The sequence below is a fragment of the Sceloporus undulatus genome, chromosome 1 (assembly GCF_019175285.1).
Source record: "Sceloporus undulatus isolate JIND9_A2432 ecotype Alabama chromosome 1, SceUnd_v1.1, whole genome shotgun sequence".
Classification (NCBI taxonomy): Eukaryota; Metazoa; Chordata; class Lepidosauria; order Squamata; family Phrynosomatidae; genus Sceloporus; species Sceloporus undulatus.
The window spans coordinates 220,424,566-220,446,880 of NC_056522.1; the positions used below are offsets into that span (position 1 = coordinate 220,424,566).

Genomic DNA, 22,315 nt, shown 5'->3' on the forward strand with positions numbered 1-22,315 from the left:
AATCTATTCTAAAGATTTCCATAGATCATTAAAAGATTACATTCTGCGCTTCAGATAACTATAGTCTTCTAAATTTTATTTTCTTTTTGGGAAAAATTATTGTTCTTAATTTCATTGAATGAGATTTTCTGCAGCTGGGCAAATTATGATAGTAATGCATGCAGAATAATTTTAGCCCTATACGGCTTGCCACTTGGTTGTAGCATTATATATGGAAAACTATGGGCATATTTCTCAGATTGCGCTAGAATCCTGAGGTGCATGGCTAGTAAGCAGTTGGGCCATTTTAGCCTTGGTATTTGATTTATCTCCCTTATTGGTGGTGACTGTAGTGTAATGTTTCGTGTCTTCTATGGCTATGCAGGGAATCAGAAATTATACTTTTCACTTGGCATTTGTTTTTCTGCTAATAGATCTTCCACATATTTACATATTTCAGTTTGGTCGGTAGTTCCAAAACCTAAAGAGTTTGAATTTTAACTAATGTAGACAGCTTTAATTCAGGAAAGATGGCTTTCTGTCTGACTTTTAGTTATCAACTCTCTCTTCAGAAATGCCAACAACTTTCATCTTCTTTCCTGATGCCTTAGTTGAAAGGGACTGTGTCCTAACATACAGGTGGCAGATCAGATAGGTGTCTGGCATACTTTCAGTTTACGAGCAGTGTGGCAGTACGTTAGTATAGATGACTGCAGCAAAATTTACCCACAGATTAGAAGGGATTACATGTGAAATAATCTGACCATTGAGCTATTTTCCTAATGGCCTATTTTCAGAGGTGATTGTTAATAGAAATACTGTATTCTGAAGTTTAGTACTGCTGATGACTCTCCCCTGGCTATAAATTTCAGTTAAATTTCCACTATTTTCATACTACTGGAATCCAATATCTGTCTTGTTACTATCATATAGTGTAGAAATTACAGGATATAAGTTCAAAAAATGCAAGCAATAAATTGGGAATTTTTAAGTAGATACTGAAGGGTTAAATTTGATTTTAAAAAGGTATAAATGTAGGTATGTGATATTCAGCATTTAGGGCTTTTGTCCCTTACCCTCATACCTCTAGTTTATTATCCCAGGTCCTTCCTTCAAGGAATTTTATCTGTCCTTTAGAGGAACAGTTCATGGATGTTTAGAACCTCTCTATTTATTGCTTTTGAAGGCCAGCATGTTCCACTGGAAATTTATCCATTGTGTTTCATCATACCACACTGTAGATGTGCCCTTAGCTGTCCCTATTGATGATACCTTCCCTATACCCACCCTTGTTTATAGAGATCCTGTATTTGAAGATTGTGTGCACATTCCAGAAAATCAAGATTATTCCCAAATAAAGCAAGGCTACCAAACACACAAAGAATTGAGTATATAACCATTATGGACCACCAGATGTTTGATAAAATCTTTGGGTTTGTGGCTTATTTGAGTCAACACACATACCACTATGCTTACCAAGTATCACTGTGTTGTGTTATCTAGCCTAGAGGCTATGAATTTGGCACCCAAATTAAGGAATCCTTTGTTTCTAAAGCTACCTCAGTAGAAGTTGTAGGGAGCATCTCTTGCGTGGAACACTATTATTTGGAAGCAGCAGTGGGGCAAGACTCCTTTCTTCTCCTGCTTCTACAGGATGGTGGGGAATGGGAGGGCCACTCCCATTCTTTCTTCTCTTCCTCACGCTTCCAAGAAAACCTTGTGGATTGAGGGTGGAGCAGTAGCCCTACCAAATACCTCTCCCTCCACACAAGATGGAAGGTAAGAGGGAGCAGTAATGTGATGCTCCCTGAAGATACATGGGAATGGGGTCATTTGGCCAACCTTCCAGGGATTGTCACCATATATTGGGGGGTGATTTCCCAAGAACTGTTTGTGGGATTTGCCAATGAAATTGGCTGATATGGCCAATTGAGTATATTACCAGCATTTGTACAGTCTATTTCACTTGTTGTATCCTCTCAGTCCCTAGCAAGGGCTGATTAAAATTATCAAAAATAAATCTTTTAGCTTTCTTTCAGGAATTCATTTCCAGTTAAAACACCATGAGCTACACACAAGCAGATTAGTTTTTCCATAGTATTTGCCTTTGATCTCTTCCATGGATGGCTTATATTTAGACCCTCGTGTAATCATCACTTTGCAACTTTGCTCAGGTCTGAAGAATTGTCCACACCACCATATTTATAATGTGTTAAGGAATAATAGCAGATAAGGTTTTAAGTACCTAAGGTAGTTTGCATCCTTGTTGCATGCATTTCTCAGCCATTTTTTAACAGTTCATGTTTTTGAACCCTGCAGTCATAATTCTTAAACTTTATAGTACTCTTCATCTTGGAACATCTTTGCAAGCATAACTCTTACTCCAGCCCTGTGAGACAAGTTCTTCAGGTATTATTCTCTTGTTCAGATGAGGTAAATGAGCCCTCAAGATTAAAAGAGTTTACTTAGATCACAGGATTTGTTTTGGGAACTAGACATTTTGGGGCTAAATGACTTGGGCTCCATTCCTGCAGCAACATGTGGATAGAGCTAATGTTTTGGGTTGTTTAATATTAAAATATTTGCACTGGGGGCCCTGTATTCTTCAGAACTTTTCTACTATCCCTTCACACCAAATTTTGACTTTCTTTCTTTCTTTTTTTTTTTTTTCCTTTTTTCTTTTTTGCTTTGGGTTTCCTTTTCGTAAACAATACTACCTGAAAAATCTTCCCCTTAATTGTTATCCCTCAAGTTTACCTTGTTTACAGTAATTCATCTAGTCCCGACTACCTTTAATACTATATACCTAGAAGCTACCCAGAGTTGTAATACTATATGCCCAGTGTCTCCTGATTCCCTTATTTGCCTTTTACAGCATTTGACATACTTTTTATTATTTCCCCCAAATTATTTATATTGTTACCAAGGTTACATATTTAGAATTTTGTGGTAAGTTGTAAACAAATGCTATAATCATATTTTGCTTTTAGATGCCTGGAATGATGCAATCTGTGATGCCTGGAATGATGGCACCCCATATGTCTCATGCTCCCATGCAGCCTACAGGACCGGTAATTAATTTTATTTGCTGTCAACTATACTAATGTGTAGTTTAATTTTTATCCACAGTAACAGCATGGTACCTTGAAAATTATGTAGTTTATTGTTGAAAATTAACATAAGGTAGAAATTATGAATGGGCAGGTTTATTGGGTACAGAAAACATGCAATTATGTAATGCTTAGTATAGAATACTTTTACTTTTTAAAAAAACAGTAAGTTTCTAGTTGCTATTTTTTTAAATGAAGAGTATGCACATAGCAAAGTAAAAGGCTTGTATCAAATGGAGCTTTATCAGAACTGAAGGTGTTAACAGCTGTTATAGTGAACACAAATAGTTTTTAAATTAGTATTTGTTGGCTTGACTTTTCATGGGGTTGTAGCAGGTGGAGGAGAAGTTAGCAACTTTTTCAGGTTTGTTTCATTCTCAGTACTGAAGGTGCTTTCGAACAGGGCTCCTCAAAGTTATGGCCCTTGGCCTGGTGCCAGACCATGGCAGGTTTCCAAAAAAGAAATGGTTGTACACAGTGAGCACCAATTTAGTGCAGGCTCCTAGCACACTGGGGAAAAATAGATAATCCCCCAGGTAACCTGTGAAGCACTGCTTTAGAGTGTATTACTAACTACAATCGGCCCTCCAGGTTCATGGGGGTTAGGGGAACAGGACCCTCGTAAATAACAAGCTTCAAACAAGCTTCATTTATATACCATTTCATACCACCTAAGCAGTGTCTAAGCGGTTTACAACTGCAAGCTAATTTGCCCCCAACAATGTGGGTACTGTACTCATTTTAGCGACCTCTGAAGGATGCAAGCCTGAGTCAAGCTTGAGCCCTTTTGCTGGTCTTGAACTTGCAACCTTATGATTTTGAATGAGTGGCTGCAGTACAGGTATTTAACCACTGCGCCCCCAAAAGCCGCCCCAATTGCTTTTTGTAGAGAGGCGGGATATAAATTATTATTATTATTATTATTATTATTATTATTAGGCAAGTCCCTCCCCTCTGAAGGCTAGGACAGCTGTCCAAGGCACAAGAACCAGAGGGAGCTCGCCCAGCTCTTCCCCTGCCCTCCTTGCCTTTAACCAGTTCTCTTCCCCTGCCCTCCCCGCCTTTAACCCCTACCTCTCCTCATCCTCCTGTCCTACTGTCCCTTCCCAAAGCTGGCTGAGGGACAGGAAGGTGCAGGCTCGCGCCTGCTCTCCTCATCCCCCTGCCCTCCTGTCCCTGCCCCTCCTGTCCATTTGCGAATAATCAAACCTGAGAATCTGAAGTCCACGAATCCGAGGGGCGACTGTATATTAGTGCCCCTTGGTAGCAGCTTTTTTTCCCCCTGCCATGGACCAGTAGGTGATGACTCATGGACCAGCACCAGTCCACAGACCACCTTCTGGGATAGCCCTAAATGATGCTTGTAATTTTCAAGCATTTTTTAGTGTGACTGTACATCTTTAAAATTTTGCTGTCTTATTTTGTTGCCAGAAAATACAAATGAAAGCAATGCATGAAAAGCTTTTTATCTCATATACCTTACTTTAGTTTTTGCCATTCCTTTGTACAGTTTGACAGTAACACACAAGAGCAGCGCTTCATCTTTTTCTGCCTGCTGAATTGCAGTCTCTCTCTCTCTCATTTATAAAATGTCACTGGTTAATAAAAATACATATAAAAGCTTGAAATATATAGTCTTAAAATAGTTGATTTAGAAAGACAAGCAATGCTCTACAGAGTATGTTTTTGTTCAGTATTAACTTACTTTAGTTTCATCATAGCCCTTTCTTCCCCATCCAGGAGAATGAGCAGAACAATTTTAAAAGTGCATTTACTCCCTAACAGTGGTGCTTTCTAGTGCTTTCCCAAAAAATGCCTGAGGGAAGCAGGAAATTTATGAAGGTAGCTGAGAAAAGCTGCATACTGTGGCTGAAATAGTATGCCAGTGGAATAAAATCTTCCCTCTGCAGCATTCTAGGCTGGTTGTCTCTGGATGGTTTCTTAGCCCTCTAGAGTTGATTTTGAGCATGTATCAGAGGGAGTGGGTTGGAAGGGGGGGAATTATCCCTCTCAATTCTGCTTATTGCAGTTCTTAGAGAAGTGTGAGCCACATATGGGGCTTTCAGGAGTGGTTGATTTGAGAATTATATCCCTTCCAACCCTAACGCTTGGACCTTTAGCCCATTGAAAATCCACCCCTTTTCTTTGGCCACTCTTCACTCTTGGAACCTTCTTCCCTCTTGAGCTCAGTTCATCTCCTCTTTACCCAGCTTTAAAACTGAGTTAAAGACAATTCTGTTCAGGAAAGCATTCCCAGACATTGATTCTTAATGTTTATTTTAATCTGTTGTTTGTACATTTTTGTTGAATGATATTGTGTATCAATTTTGTATTATATTCATTTTTTAAAAATGTAAGCTACTGGCAGGCCCATTTTATTTTATGTACAGCGCTGTGTAAACCTACAACACTTTATAAATAAAGTTTATAATAAATAATAATAACAAAATTGATTTGATCTGACTTGGGTCAGATTTTCAGCCAGTTTTAGAGCTATGGCCCACTGGGAGTGTGTGGAAGAGGAGGAGTTTGGCTTTCTTCCCACTCTTTTATCTGGACATCTTAATACACTCTTGGAGAGGTAGGCACAAAACAGGTATTGATGATTGGCAGGCCTACTTTGAGTGATGGGTGGTTTTTAAATAAATGGTTTGGTGAGTAGGATTTGCATTAATCTGTATGCATTGTCAGAGAAGAAATGCCAATAGAATTCATGTCCAATATTTCTGTTTTTCTGCAGCCAGGAGTGAACAATATGGATTCTCAAATCGGTATGCATACGTTATCAGTTATTTATTGGATAAATTTCCAGTGAGACACCAGGACAAAAAGAATATACTGTGTATACTCACGTATAAGTCTAGAAATTTTAGTCAACGAAATGACTCCAAAAACCGGAGTTGACCTATCCACAGGTCAGTGCTAGTACTGTAGCTTAACTCTTATTTAAAAAAAGGAACCATCCCCTGGTGAAAGGCAAAAGTATAATCTGTCCTGGAAGCACTGACCCCACTCTGTTCTCTCAGCCATCCAGTTTTTAGGATGGAGAGAAACAGTTATGCCTGATGGAATTTTGTTAAGTTCTTTGGCATTGTTTTCCTTTGTTTCATCCTTTATATCCTTTGTTACATGGCCTAACTTTTACCCTCGACTTCTCCACGGGTCATATCAAAGCCATAATTTTGGCCCCGAAACCTGTCCTTGTCATATACATGAGGTTGGCTTATAGTTGAGTATGTACAGTAGTAATCACATTGAAGCCCACTGGGTAATCTAGGACAAGTCGCACTCTCTAGCTTCATGGGAAGGCAGTGGCAAATTCCATCTGATCAATCTCACTGAAAACCCCCAAACAAACCGTGATAAGGTCGCCTTGTCACCATAAACTGGAAACAACTTGAAGTTATTCATGCAACAAGAAGTATGAACTGGAATATTGAAAGTTCCTTCAGCTACTTAAGCAGAAATTGAAAATATCCCTTCACTCTATTTGGTGCCTGACAGTCAATTCAAGCAGTTGCATGTGTTCCTTGTGTTCACTAGAATGCAGGTTCTTTGTAGGAAAATTTAGTTGAAATCTGAATTAGGAAAATGAGTAAGGATGGAAAGAATATTTGTCATTATTCACCTCCAGGCTGGAAAAGATAGGGTTCCTGACATTTCGGAAATCCAGTCAGGAAGAATAAGAGAGGCAATAATTTTCCAAATTTTCACCCAGTCTGCACACCTCCCGTAATGTATTGGAGATTTATTCTCTAGAAATGCACATGTGTTTCTGCACATAAAATTTACAACCCCCATACAGACATGTTTTGTGCCTATAAATAAAATAAAATAAAAAAATCACTGTTCCTGTAAACACACATTTTTTGCACAAACAGCAATTTTGCATCAAAAACAACAACAAAAAACAAGACTCTAAACATATTAGAGTGGGAGATTACATTTAAAAATGCCTTTTTGTGATTATTTATTTATTTATTGCTGGAGCCCCCTAAGATGAGTGAGATAGCATAATCACAATTGGGTGGGTACAGTGGATAAGAGTTGTTGATTGATTGCTGGGAGGAAATAGGCAATCTGATTTTCAGCAGGAATGGCATGGAAAAGCCTGATTTATGGCATGGAAAAGCCACGACCACATTTTACTGCAACATTTTTTGCATCTTCTTGTTGCATCTATATCTTGAATGTAGTTGAATGTGAAACCGACTACTGCAGTTCATATTCAGTGTTATTGTTAAATTTTCAAATTGTTTGAGCTTTTAATTCAGATGTTCAGTCAGCTGATCAGGCCTATGTGCCTTGTCTAATAATAAATAAATAAAATAAAAATTTTATTTTTTATACCGCCCTTCCGAAGATCAGGGCGGTTAACAACATAATAAAATACAACATTACAATAATGCAACAATATTAAAACAAAAACAGGATAAAACCCCCGTTAGCCAATCCTCTTTGCCACAGAAGAGGAAGGGAGGCCCACTGGACTTTAGTCGGGGAATGCAAGATGGAACAGAAAGGTTTTCAGATCCTTTCTGAATTGGGTCAGGGAGGTGGTCGAGCGGAGCTCTATGGGCAGCGTGTTCCAAAGGGCCGGGGCAGCGATGGAAAATGTCTTCCTCGTAGTAGAGGTCAGCCTAGCCCCTGGCACCCTAAGGAGTTGCTGCCCAGATGTTCTGAGGGTGCGGGACGGAATGTACGGGGAGAGGCGGTCCTTTAGGTATCCTGGGCCCAAGCCATTTAGGGCTTTATAGGTCATCACCAACACCTTATATTGTGCCCGGAAGCGAATAGGCAGCCAATGCAGATCTTTAAGCACCGGTGTAATATGGCTGGCCCTGGAGATTCCAGTGACCAGCCTGACTGCCATATTCTGTACCATTTGTAGCTTCCGGGTTTGGTATAAGGGTTGCCCCATGTAGAGTGTGTTGCAGAAATCCAATCTCGAGGTTACCAGAGCGTGTACTACCGTTTCAAGGTCCCTCTGGGCCAGGTATGGGCGCAGCTGGCGAATGAGCCGAAGCTGATAGCAGGTGTTCTTGACCGTCGCATTCACCTGGGCCGTCAGGTGAAGCGACGAATCGAGAAGCACCCCCAGACTGCGCACAGAGTCCTTCACAGGGAGCGTGACCCCGTTCAGGACAGGTGGAACTACCGCCATTCCTGGACCAGGGGGACCTATCACAAGTACCTCTGTCTTCTCTGGATTCAATTTGAGTTGGTTTTCCCTCATCCAGCCCATTACTGACTCCAGACAGGCCACGAGAGGAGAGACGCCATCCTCAGTCACTGCATCAGTCGGAGACATAGAGAAAATTATTTGGGTGTCATCAGCGTACTGATAACCCCGCGCCCCATGTCTCCGGATGATCTCTCCCAGCGGTTTCATGTAAATGTTAAATAGCATAGGAGACAGTTTATGCTGCTTAGAGAGAGACAGTCAAGTGTCTTAATGCTTGAAACATCCAGCCCTAGCGGTCCAGTATGTTGCTCTCTTATGTTCTTCCCCCAAGCTAGTTGCCAGAGTGTATATTTTTACATCTGTTTGAAATGCATTTTGAATCATGGAATGGATGGGATTATTTTAGTTTTGTTTCATAAAATTTGGCTTCTCACCTTGTTTCACAGGTTTAGCTCCCCCTGGAACTCAGGTAAACAAAGATCTTTTCTTGGATTGGCAAAATAATTATTTTTAGCATTTAAATGTTGGCTAGCCCACTCCCCCCAGTTTGTATAAAGTTGAACTAAATTGTGCATTTCCATAATCTCTTGCATTTCAAAGCCACCAAGCAGTCACGCGTAAGAGTAATATTTGAGTAGTAAAATCTAGTTATATGGTTTTGAAGCATATTGTCTATTTCAGATTTTGGTGGCAGACTCAAAAGACTCAAAGAAAGCTTCTTCTTTTTTCCCCTTTGCTATGCTTTGCTTTGAATGGCTTTTCCTGGTTTTCACAGAGTTTTGTCACTCAGTGGTGCCTTGGAAAGGACAGAATAAGCTTTGTACGTAGTAGGCAAGCCTGTGGGCTTTATAATTGACTTCATGTTTAAATAAACTAAGTCAGTCTAAATCAAAACTTTAATTTATGAAGCTATGTTTGTGAATCATAGGGCCCGAACAGACAGGCCAAAATAAAGCTGCTTTGGGTCACTTTGGAGGTATGCTGTTTAAATGACACACACATTTTAAGAGGCTAGAAGCTGCACCAAAGCTGTACTCCAATCCTTAGAACTTGAGTGTGGCTTTGACACGGCTTTTGGACTCTTAGGATGTATGCATCATTTAAACAGCATACCAAAGTGACCCAAAGCAGCTTTATTTTGGCCTGTCTGTTCAGGCCCATAGTTAAGGTTAAGAGTAGTGCTTGGATATATTAATAAGTGGTGGTAAGTCCTTATGCCTGGACCAAAGGGTGCATCTGCACTGCAGAAATAATGCATCTTGACATCACTTTAAGTGTCATAGCTCCTTCCAATGGAATCCTGGGATTTGTAGTTTTACAAGATCTTTAGCCTTCTCTGCCAAAGAATTTTGCTACTCACAAAACTCCAAATCCAGGATTCTGTAGGCTGGAGCCATGGTAGTTAATGTGGTGTCCAATTGCATTATTTTCACAGTATAAATTAACCCAGTGCAGGAGGGCTTGTAGATTAACCCAGAGCTTGTTAGGAGGCATTAAGTAGAGGTATGTTTTATTTGTGGCCAACTGTGTGTTCTTCTGCTTGAAATTTTGTGTGTTATAAATAAAAGCATACTCCTGATACCCTCTTTATTTAGCCCACACCTCCAGTAGTTTGTTCAGTGCAGCAAGCCACACCAGTTAACAGTTCTACTAATGAAGAATCTTCCAAACAGGTATATATATATCTCTTAATATTTTTTTTTTGTAGCAGTTTGTCTTCCACTACTTAGACACGTTGCAGAAGTTTTTTATTAGATGTCTTCTTTTTCATAGAAATCTGTGTGGACAGAACATAAGTCACCAGATGGAAGAACATATTACTATAATACTGAGACGAAGCAGTCTACGTGGGAGAAGCCAGATGATCTCAAAACACCTGCAGAGGTAAAATAAGTTAAGAAAAGTAATTGTTTAATTGGCCATGTACAGTATTTGGGAGTGAAAAATCTTTGCTTAGTGGGGCCAGTTTTCCTTTCCAGGTACATCCATTAATGCCATTTTGAATCTTTGAGATAATTACAGTCAGGAAGAGCACATCGACAGCTTTGTTAGATGCATAACATTTATTGTTCCTGATGATACCCACTTTTAGGTACCCATTCACTTTTAGGCATTTAATTGTATTAACATGCTCTATATTTTGAAATGTTTTCATAGTATCTTTGTGAAAACTTTTTTTTTTTAGCAATTGTTGTCAAAATGTCCATGGAAGGAATATAAATCTGATTCTGGAAAACCTTATTACTACAACTCTCAAACAAAAGAATCACGTTGGGCAAAACCAAAAGAACTTGAAGACCTTGAAGGTAATATTCACAGAAATTGTTTTCTGTCCTGGTTTATAGCCACTACCTAGGAGTGTGGACTTTTGCAGAGAAGGGAGCCAAGTAAACCACCAACAACCATATTTCTTTTTCAGCAAGATGACGTATGAAAGTGGGGCCATGTCACCTGATGCTGTTGTGTCTCTAGTTAAAGTACCAACTGGAACTTCTCCAGCTGGCACTTTTGGTGTGGGGAGGAGGTAGTGCTTTTCCTTCCTTGCTCCTCTGCTCCTCTCTTACGTTCACTGTGCCAGAAAAGTGAAGTAGAAATGAAACTTGCTTCTTGATTGATCCATCTAATCAGTACTTTTGTGAGAATGGCTTCACTCATTGTTCACACTGCTGGTGTGGAGAAGAAAGGGGAGGCTGAAGTAACCAGGCCATGGTCTTGAAGCTGTGGATCACTTGTTCTTTTGTTCTTCCTTCTGAGTGGACAGGGCTTGGGGGAAGAACCTTGTCTCAAGGCACTGCACACTGAATGGGCCAACTGAGTGAGTCAGATTTGTCATGTAGACTAGAGATTCCCTGTCCTTATAATCTGCAGTCCATGATAGTGCCTATGAATGTGAATCAAGTCAGCATGGAAATCCCAAAATTCAGACTGGATAATTAAGTAGATTACCACACTACACTGTTATAGTGCTGCTATACTGCTTCCTGCTGCATTCTCAGGTTTGTAGTTCAGTGAGGCCTAAGAGCTCTCTGGCTGAGAATTCTAAATGCCCCTCCCTAAACTGCAAATCCCAGAATGCAACAGGAAGCAGCCAAAGCAGTAAAAGTGGAATAGCAACACTATAAGAGTGTAGTGCGGTAATCTCCTGAATCAGTTAAAAGGGGAATGCAGTGGTTAATGCATTGTGTATGAATAAAGGGGAAAAACAAAATTCCAGTAGCTACTATGAAATGACTTTTAAAAACTTGTTTGTCTTGGTAGTGGTAGATGCCCTAAGTATTGTTTATGTTGAAGGATGGCATCAAGCAGAAGTATTAGGCAGCAGTCTTTTTGAATGCCGCTATTGGAGAGAGTAGTATCTTTGGCAGTGATCTATGGCTCAGAAACAGTGTTTCCTAGAATCCAGTGATCTCTATGCATTTATTTTTAAAGTGTTGTTTTTTCCAGTTGAAATTCATACTATATTTGTTTCTTTTCTATAGCAATGATTAAAGCAGAGGAAAGCAGGTAAGTTTGATAATATGTTCTGAGGCACTGAAACTTGTGGGATATGTTTTATGGAAGGTGAAAAATGATGGGATTAAATATATGTATATTGATCCAAGGGAGTCAGCATGGTATAGTAGCTTGAGTGTTGGGCTAGGACACTGGAAGAAGAGGGTTGCAATCTCTGCTCAACCATGCAGATGCACTGGGTGACCTTTGATTCAAGTCACTTCCTCACTCTTAGTGGAGGGCAAGGGCAAACTCCCCTCTCAACCAATTTTGCTAAAAAAAAATCCCCTCCACGATAAACTCAACTGAGGCTTGCCATAGGTTAGAAATGACTTGAAGGCACACACCAACAAAGATCATATTGAATTTAAGTACAGTGGGCCCTCGATATCCACGGGGAATCCATTCCAGATCCCCCCGTGAATGCCAAAATCTGCAGATGCTCAGGCCCCATTGATTTCTGTGGTGATGCAGCCATGCCACCGTTGAACACAATGGCGCTTGCTAGTCCTGCTGCAGTCACTCCTCCACCCTCAGCTGCCCATTCCGAAACTGACCAAAGCCCAAGAAGGAAGAAGAGGAGGAGGGAGGGAGTTAAACCTCCCGCCACTGCCAGTATCTCGCTGTGAGGAGCTGGGCGCCCTTTCCTGCCACCTGGAGCTGGATGGCTGGTCCCAGAGCCCCCTGCAGCCAGAGGCCCCTCACCCTCAAGCAGGCCCCTCTTGCTGAGCCCCTTCCTTCCTCCTCCTCCACTGGCTCCCTCTCTTCCCTCCCAGTCCCAGCTATGGGGTATCAGGGCTGCTGCTGAATGGCTGGCCCTTATTGCAGTGGGGAAGGTGCACCCCTCCTGCCCTCCTTCTCTTTGTCCTGCTCATGCTGTGCCACCCCTCCCTTCTCCTCTTCCTCCTCCCATCTTGCCTTCCTCTTCCTTCTCTTCTCACTGCGTCGTGTTTCACCTTCCTCTTTCTCCTCTTTATTCTCCTCGCACCATGCGCCCCTTCCTCCTCTTCCTTGTGCCACCTCACCTTTCTTTAAAAAAGGGCCCCATGTATCTGTCATGATTTTTTCCTAGAACTTTCAATAAAATCTTCATTTCTGTATTTATAGCAAGGGTAATTTATGGCAAAATTGTCTTCCACACCATGGAGGCTACATCATTATTTATTTTTTAAAAAAATAGGGTGGGGGGGGGCTATATGTTTTGCTACTCTATAAAATATAGTGTGGGATGAATGTGGAATGAAATTATAATTCTGGAAACCCTTCCTAGATAATTGGCAAAGATTTAACATCTTTGTTAATAATATTTCTACACATTAATGAAACTACTTTATGTAGTAGTTTTAACAGCAGTTTGAAGTCTTGTTCTTTGATCATTTAAAAAGGGGAGAGAGAGAGTCATGATCTGTACTTCATGCTATTAATAGCTTGATGTTTTACCTAAAAATAAAGGGGGCATTTATTTGATTGTTTAATTTAGAAAAACAAAATTGACAGTTATCCGGTGCAGAAATACCTGAGGCAAATTGCAGCTGAACTCAGTGGGGCTTGTTTTTAAAGAAACCAAACATCACGGAAATGTGTAAGCTGCTGTAAATAGGGAGGTCAATTGGCTGTGACCATAAGACTTTTAATTTGCAGATCAAGCAACCTGAGCCCTATTCATACTGGCAGTTTGGGCTGCCTTGGGGCAGAGTCGGGGCATAGCGTCTACATGACGCATGCTCTGGCTCTGCCCCCAGGGTGGCGTGACACCGCATCATGGTGCACTGAAGGAGGGCCATAAAGCAGCAGCTATCACACCCTTTCCATGGTGCAAAAAGGAGCCACTTTTTTGCTCCTCCTTTTCGCGCCTTGGAAAGATCAGGGCCAAGGTGTGCAGTTGCCACAGCCCCAATCTGGTTATAAAAGGGGTGGCTGGACGTCGCCCTTTGGGGCTGTGTGTACAGCCCCTTGGTGTACAAAAATTGGGCTGTTACGATACCATGCATATGTTGCAGCCAGACATATTCTTAAGGATTAGAAGGAGGAAGATTATTTTGTTTAAAAATATGATTCAGTTAAGAGCACCTTTCAGATGTGGTGTTTGAATATTCCAGAAATCTATTCTCCAAATTTGAGAGTGTCCTGAGGAAGACAAATACAGAGAACATTTGACCATGTTGTACTTGGTCTGCTTACTAGACTACAGTCTCTGCTTTCACAGTACTAGGCCCAAAGCTCAAACATTAGCTTAAATTATATGGATAGCAAACAAACAAACAAGTACAGACTTAAAGGTCTATGAAAGTTACATATCTCTTTAAAGAGTGGGTGACAGCTTTTTTGTATTCAGGACTCCAAGAAAGGGCTGCAGTAGCCCTTGGGGATGACCTGTTATGAGCCAGTGTGGTGTAGTGGTTTGCACACTGGATTGTAATGCTGGGAAACCAGGGTTTGAATTCCCACTTAGCCGTGGAAACCTACTGGGTGACCTTGGCAAGTCACAATCTCTCAGCCCCAGAGGATGGCAGTGGCAAATCCCCTCTGAAGAAACCTGCCAAGAAAACTCCATAATGGGTCACCGTAAGTTAGAGAAAGACTTGAAGGCACACACCAACAATAACAATGGCCTTTCATGGGCAACAGGGTGAGGATAGATGACAGGGCAGCTCCTTCACTTTCTACTTCCTCTGTTCCTCCCTGCTCAATGGGAATATGGGAAGGATAGGTTATCTTTCTCAAAAGTTTGATATATTCCCTTAAGAGACCTTCAACCTTTTGGCCCATGTAATGTAGACTGTTGACTTTCAATATCCTAGAGAGTGTTCTACCCTGGAAAAATCAGGTGCTTGTAACAAGACAAGATTATTAATCCAAAAATGATTTCTTTTGTTCACATAGTGCGAAAGCAGAAGAATCCATCACACCATCATCTTCTGTAGGTGTTGCCTCAGGAGTTACAAATGCTGCTGCCACTATTCCAGATGTTCCTGTGGCTGCACCATCAACTCCTGCTATTCCTCCTGCTGCTTCAGCTCCTGAAGCTGAGCCTTCTGCTGTTGCTACTGCTTTAGAAAATGAAAACAGAGTAACTACTTCAGCAGATGAGCAGACACAGCCAGCTGCTCCTGTTGCACAAGAACAGTCAGCAGATGTTGTCACAAACTCTGTAGAAGAAACTCCTAAACAAGAATCTGTAGAGTAAGTAATAGGTTGGGTAGTTTTTTAATGTTTTAATATGATACTTTGTTTCAAAATAGTTTGGTATAAGAAAACCAGATTTGAGGAAGGAAAAAGAGATAGAAAGGTGGAAGAGATTTATAAATAATGCTTTCCTTGTCATTGTGTGTGTGTATAAGTATGCAGTTGCATACCACATGTGTGATAAAACAATTAAAATTAGATCTATCTCATGTTGCAGGTTTCAATGAAAGATGGGTGTTGGCCTAGCCTAGACACTTGGATTTGTATTGTTTTTTAAATGAAATGCTGTATCAGGAACAGATTTCTCTTTTAGAGTTCTTATTTATTTACCATTTAGCATTAATAAGCTTTTGCTTGAGAAAACCCAAGTCTAAGAAATCCTTGGGGTGGCAGGACTACTTTCCCAAATTGACAGTATAAATGAAATGGACTTCTTAAGTGTTTCTAGCCTTATTGTACACATCTCATTTTCATCAAAGAGCTGAGAAAACACATTAGTTTCAGCACAGTTGGTCGATAGATTGGCTTTTAAAGAATGGAGAGCAAGTCAATGGCAGTATATGGATATGTTTGTCATCTTAGTTCCACGCAATTGATGAAAACAATTCACTTTTAATTTTAAAAACTAGCATATTGCCACAAAAAGCTTTTCAGATGTACTAATCTGCTGTCATAAAGACTAATGTGAGATGAGACATTATTCTTTTATTTCTCACCAGATAAATGTGTAGTTTACTTATTTTTCATTCTGAAGGAATAGTTAAAGACTACCATAGTTTTACGTATGGAAAGTATTTCTCTTTCTCTGCAGTTGTGGTTTGGGGCAAAAGTAGAATATAAACATGATGATAATAATCCACAACTTTGAAATGCCATCCGATCTGCAATAATGGACTCTGTCAGCAGAATGAGTCCCCATCTCACATCCCACTTACTATCAAAATCAACTTTGGAGAGATGGTGGTGAGGAAAGGGAACCCATTGTGCAAATCTGTGTGACATTGGATGTACCTTTTAAAAAAAAAGCAATGCAGTGGCTGGAACTCTTTTTAAAAAGAGAAAGACATTGAAAGGAACTTCACAGTGCCTCGTTGCCCAAGAACCAGGACAGCATGGGCTTGTAGTTTGTGAGTAGGGGTGGGTGGGACTGTTCTGACCAGTCCTGAATGAACAGTGTACAGCTGTGAGTTGTGCTGTAAACTGAAACCCAAATTTGCCTTGGATTTCCTGGGTTATAGCTGCTCATTTACTTTTTCTAGGAATAGTATCAGCAGCCTTGTTGATAGCTACTAGTCTTCCTGACTCTTCCTTTGAATTAGGTTTTGTTTTATTTTGTTTGTTTTTGTTTTGTTTTTTGCTAAAATGCCATGTTTTCTTCTTTTTTTTTCATAGCATTACTCCCAAAAAAGAAGAAGAGGATGCCCAGCCAGTTAAAAAAACATATACTTGGAATACAAAAGAAGAAGCTAAGCAAGCATTCAAAGAACTGTTGAAAGAAAAGGTTTTTAAATTGAATCAGCTACTCTTTATCATTTCAAGAATTATGAATGCAATATTGGATTTGGCAGAGTTGTTGAGTTTTTGTAAGAGTAGCAATTACAGTACACTGGAGTAATCAAGGGGAAAAGTTTGTCCAAAATATAGTTAGTATAAGCTGTCTTATCTAGTATTGTCTTAAAGTACAGAATCATAGAATAAGGTCTTTGAGCAGGGGAGCTTAGAAAGAGGGCAAATGGATTATTACATTCAAAGTGATCATAGTGGCGAGTCAAAATTCTAGAATTTTGGAGAAGATGGGAGAATAATAGGTGCGGTTTATAAAATCTTTCAGTATTCCTGATTGAATCCTCATTTTTGTTAACCTACTGAGAAACACCTCTTAAACATTTTTTGTTCTGCCTCATTAAGGGATCTTTCATTCCAAGTACTGCTTGTGAAACATCACTGCTGGAAAAAAATGAAGCCCTGCATTTTTGAGCTTCTTCCCTTTCAAACTAGATAAGAAATATGAAAAATTAACAATTGCTGAATTTCATCTATTTTTTAAATATTTTTTGTGGGTTTTTTGGGTTATGTCGCCATGTTCTAGAAGAGTTTATTCCTGATGTTTCACCAGCATCTGTGGCTGGCCTTCAACTTCACATTCATCTATTTTGTGTGTAAATGGTATGAGACTAGAAAATAAGCGAGGTGATGGAAAGGAACCTGTTTCTCAAATTTGTCAGTGGTTATTCTTGTCAAACCTATTATAAGAAATCACAGGAACAGGTGACAATGATTGTTTAAATATTCTTTATTTTTAGATGTATAAGTAAACTTTATTTATTTATTTATTTCTCTCTTCATAGCGTGTGCCATCAAATGCCTCCTGGGAACAAGCTATGAAGATGATAATCAATGATCCAAGATACAGGTATAACTTGTTCCTGTTTTTTTAAAAAACAATAGCAGCACGGTTTCAGTGATGATTTACATAAATTAATGCCCAGACAGAGGCAGTTGAGTCATAATTTAAAGTTTTTACAATGTTAATTTGTATGTGTGATACTGTGTGTGTGTGTGTGTGTGTGTGTGTGTGTGTGTGTTGGAGGGGGGTTTCCAGGTATACTTTTTAAGGTCCAAAAGATATGATACGCATTTTGAAATTGTTTGCACCAGGTTAATATCTGCAAAAGGATTACTTTTAGTTGATTTTGCAACTGCAATTGAGCTATTAGCCTTCCTTTCCCCTTCAATTTTGCAGTGCTTTGGCAAAGCTGAGTGAGAAAAAGCAAGCTTTTAATGCTTACAAAGTCCAGACAGAGAAAGAAGAAAAAGAAGAAGCGAGATTAAAATATAAAGAAGCAAAAGAATCTTTCCAGCGTTTCCTGGAAAATCATGAAAAGATGACATCTACAACTAGATATAAGTAAGATAAAGTTAATGTAGAATACTAATCCAACAGTATTTTAGATGTACAATTAAAACTTTAGCTCAGGCAGCGTGGAATGTGACTTTCAGTAGATTGCATCAATCCTTATAATGGTTTCAAACATTGGGCCTTATATAAGGGAACTGAAAACTTACACAACTCATGTTCTCGGTGTTTATTCATAACATTTAAATGTAAACGTACTCCAGCATCTCATGGTGGAAAATAGGAATTTGAGAAAAGGTTTAGGTTGTCTTACATGTGAGCACAAACCGCAAGCATGAATAATTATCTCTTTCTGTTCTCCCTTAGTAAATAATATCCAAAGCCATGTGTTTGGTTCTAGTGCCATGTTTTTCATATCATTTGAATATGTCTCCTGATTTAATAAACCCAGTTTAAGCAATCACAGGTTTATTAACCCCATTAAATGGGTTATCTTGAATTTCCAGTCCTGTTGTGGGTGAGGTATTCTTTTTACTGTTTTTCTGTTGGAATCTCATTTTGCTGTATTCTGTATGACATGTTGGTATTCTAAGACAAAAGATGGTAAAAAGATTTTTAATATATATGTAGTAAACATATTTAAATATTAATACAATTTAGGTCAAGATTGGAGAAGTTAAGCCCCATAGTGTTGAACTCCTGTCTACCCTGACATATTTAATGCTAAAGGATGATAGGAGTTGTAATTCAGTATCCAGCAGATCAAAGGGATGTTTCCAACCTCTGGTTTTGATTTTGTGTAATGAATCCTCTTTGTTAAAACAAATAAAAAAACTGTATGCTCAAGATGTAGCTTAGTTGATATGGGAGGCATATGTTAATTGAGATCACATGAATTGCTTTTTATATTGATAGTATTAAGCAAGAACAACTTTGCAATACTGAACACAATTTATATAGAATTGGATGATCAGGCACAAGTATGTTTTTATTGTCACTGTTGTTTAACAAAAACTAGGATATTCGCCTAGCCAAAAAGATAGAAGGGGAAACAAAGGGAATATACAAATCATGCCTCTCTATTTCATTTTTTCCATATTTTTGTAAATAGAAAAGCTGAACAAATGTTTGGAGAAATGGAAGTTTGGAATGCAATATCAGAACGTGATCGTCTTGAAATTTATGAAGATGTCCTATTCTTTTTATCAAAAAAAGAAAAGGTAAATTGTTTCCCCCTTCCCCACCTTGGGAGGTCTCATCTACTTATTTGCTTTTCTGTCTTTCTGTAGGTAGACTTACCTTAATCTATTTTTAACACCAAAATGTTGTTGTAGTTGCATTTGATCATTTTTTTTACATAGTAACTGGAAAAAAACAATTTTTTTTTCACTCATAGAAAGTGATATTCTTACATTAGGGTTTTTTCCTATTTCAAAATAAACAATATTTCAAGTTTAGTACAGTACTTCTTAAATTTTGAAATACATTTCCTTTTTAAATAAGGATAGAACATGTGAAGTGCTATGCCTTTTGGATCAGCTTGTTCTAGGACAATTCATTTTCCTATGAGAGATGACCATTGTTCAGTGATGAAATATATGCAGTGCAAACGTATAGGCTGGTGGTATTTCAGCTTGAATCCTTGATCAGTTGGCAATATTAGATTATAAAAATTAATATACCTTTACATTTTTTGTTACTTTCATTTTAGGAACAAGCCAAGCAGTTAAGGAAGAGAAACTGGGAGGCATTAAAAAACATCCTTGACAATATGGCTAATGTTACTTATTGTACTACTTGGTCAGAAGCTCAGCAGTATCTGATGGACAATCCTACCTTTGCAGAGGATGAGGAACTTCAGAGTAAGGATGAAATAAATGAGTTACTTCTGTGTTGAAATTTGGCCTTTTGTGGTGTCTAGGTACCAAAAGCACCAAAAGATTGGACTGTTAATATTTTGCATATACAGTTGCATTTTTTTAAGATCCTGTGAGCAATTAACCTCAAGCTTGAAGCATGTTGAGATGATTGAATAAATACTGTATTTTTTATTATTTTAGTTTTGTCTCATTTCTTTCATGTTGTTATAGACTACCAGATACTTCCACATTTCTAACTACTTTTGAAGTCCAAATCCTGGTTCTGACACATCTGAGTTAAAGAAACCCAGTCCTTAAACTTAATATTCCAAATAGTGTTTATTATATAATGGACCCTTCGTATCTGTGGGGGTTTGCTTCTGGGACCCCTTGCAGATGATACAGTGGATTATCTTGTCCCATATTATTACATGGCAGTGATATGGGTGCAGATACTTCAGTGCATTTGGTTCACGTTGCTGCCATTTCAAATACAGAATGTGATGATCCACTCAAAATTGTAGATCTAGAGCGCCCAGATCAGGAGTGCCCCCTGTATATATATCTTGCTTTTCAGTTACCCTGGCATCTAATACAGCTTTGATTCCATGTGGATAATTGAACAGCTTGTGAAGCAACATTTGCAGCAATTTTGGGTATTTAATTGATTTTAATCACTCCCAGTCTTTAAAGTGGTGGTTCTGAGTATGTGACTCATTTGTGAGGCATGAGATTTTCCACAGTGAAAGTGAACTGTGGGAAACTTTAGCTTACATGGTCCTACTTCCATCTTGTCATCTTTTAGTCCCACAAGGAAGGGATTACAATGTTCCAATTTAGTTATTAAACTATCATTGTAGTTTCCCAAAGTTGGAGATTATGGAACTATGAGAGCAATCTAGAATCAAAATGATTTCAGATCTTGACTTGTTTTTGAACTAGAGTTTCAACAATCCAGAATTCCTTGAATTCAGGCATTGGGAAGGTGCTTAGATTGAAAGGTTCGTCTCACAGGCACAAAGTAAAGGAAAGGAGGCTGCACGTACCAGAGTTTTGCTGCAGTTCACTTTGGAAGTGTGGCACCTCGTGACTTTATTTTATTCTGCACTGAGCCTTTGTCTGTAAAACCTTCATAAGCTTACAAGCGTGGACCTGCCTTAAAACACCTGACATTAGAATTAATTTTCTCAAAACATTATTTGCTGTGTTTTCTAGACATGGATAAAGAGGATGCATTGATTTGTTTTGAAGAACACATAAGGGCTTTGGAAAAGGAAGAAGAGGAAGAGAAACAGAAGGGTCTACTCAGGGAAAGGCGACGACAACGTAAAAACCGAGAATCTTTCCAGGTCAGAGACACGACTTTAACTCCAAGTTAGAGACAAAATGGTAGTTCTGGTATCAATTAAACAGTGTTTGGCTGTTTTAGGCATTGGCAAGGTTGTTGTTGTTGTGTGCCTTCAGGTCATTTGTGACTTAGGTGATCCTAAGGCAAACCTATCATAGGGTTTTCTTGGCAAGACTGGTTCAGAGGAAGGTTGTCTTTGCCTTTCTCTGAGGCTGAAATAGCATGATTTGCCTAAGGTCACCCAATGGGTTTTTGTGTCCGAGCAGGGATTTAAACCCTGGACTTGCACTCTCTTAGTCCAACACTCAAACCACTACACCAGACTGGCTGATTGTTGAGTATCTTGGAATTCTACAGAGTTCCAATAGGGGATGCATGTGGATGTTTTGTCTGCCAGTGATCTCAACATCAGCATATGTTACAATGTGACAATTCATTATTTTTCAGAGTGTAGTTGGACTTAACAGCAAGTTCCTTTTTGGAGGCAGAGTTGTGTGTGTATATATATATGTACATGCACCCCTTCATGCTGCGCGTTGCATGAATTTCATAGGGCTTTCCTAAGCAAGGAATATTCAAGAGGTAGTTTTGCCAGGTCTGGTGTCTTTAGGGTATTTAGACCTAGTTGGCAAAGAGTTACAGGAAAGCTTTTTAAAAGCCAGAGAAAGAGAGAGAAAAATGGGTATCCAATAGCTGTCACACACTGTTGGACTCAAAAGGTTTTTACTTGTTGGTTTGATAGAGTAAGCTTAGGTGCTTAAAAATAGCAAAGTGTACCTTAAACCCTCAACCTTGTGAACTGCTGCATGATTATTAACTAGTATTCTAAAGCAATTATGGTCAAGAGGTATATTACACTACTGTGTATCAAATTCTGTTAAACCAGGTGCCTTTTCCTGTTCAGGACTTGTATTCTCTTGGAGGTAATCTGTAGAGGCAAGCATGGTGCTGGGAAAGGAACAAAATGCTATGGCCAGAGATCTGAACAAGAATGATTACAATAGTGATTTTTAAATTAGACCAGAGATGTAGGGCTGTAGGCTGTTCTTCACTGCACCTCCCATATTACACTCTTCAAGCCAGTGAGCAGTGGCTTTGGGAAACTATAGAAGTGAGAATCCCAGTACTGAGGGTGAAGAAGTATTTTTTGGCAATAGAGCTCTACTGGCTTATGGCTAACCTAATAGGGAGCTACATATCAGAGGCGGGTGCTCTCCCTCTTCCCCCATAGACAGGCATAGTAGGTAGGATGACCACATTCCTTCTCTTGTGCTCACCTGTGTTCACACACAGAACAAA

At 39.3% G+C, this 22,315-nt stretch overlaps 1 protein-coding gene across 1 annotated transcript in view; it reads left to right on the forward strand.

The window, feature by feature from the left end:
- PRPF40A (pre-mRNA processing factor 40 homolog A) overlaps nt 1-22,315 on the forward strand; it is a 36,896-nt gene that overhangs the window by 5,639 nt on the left and 8,942 nt on the right. The window contains exons 3-16 of the mRNA XM_042447053.1: nt 2,970-3,050; nt 5,830-5,860; nt 8,721-8,743; nt 9,870-9,947; nt 10,048-10,158; nt 10,460-10,580; nt 11,754-11,778; nt 14,650-14,949; nt 16,345-16,453; nt 17,301-17,365; nt 17,696-17,860; nt 18,921-19,029; nt 19,521-19,671; nt 20,884-21,017. Of these exons, the coding sequence (XP_042302987.1) occupies nt 2,970-3,050; nt 5,830-5,860; nt 8,721-8,743; nt 9,870-9,947; nt 10,048-10,158; nt 10,460-10,580; nt 11,754-11,778; nt 14,650-14,949; nt 16,345-16,453; nt 17,301-17,365; nt 17,696-17,860; nt 18,921-19,029; nt 19,521-19,671; nt 20,884-21,017 (1,503 nt within the window). The remainder of the gene's footprint in view (nt 1-2,969; nt 3,051-5,829; nt 5,861-8,720; nt 8,744-9,869; nt 9,948-10,047; nt 10,159-10,459; nt 10,581-11,753; nt 11,779-14,649; nt 14,950-16,344; nt 16,454-17,300; nt 17,366-17,695; nt 17,861-18,920; nt 19,030-19,520; nt 19,672-20,883; nt 21,018-22,315) is intronic.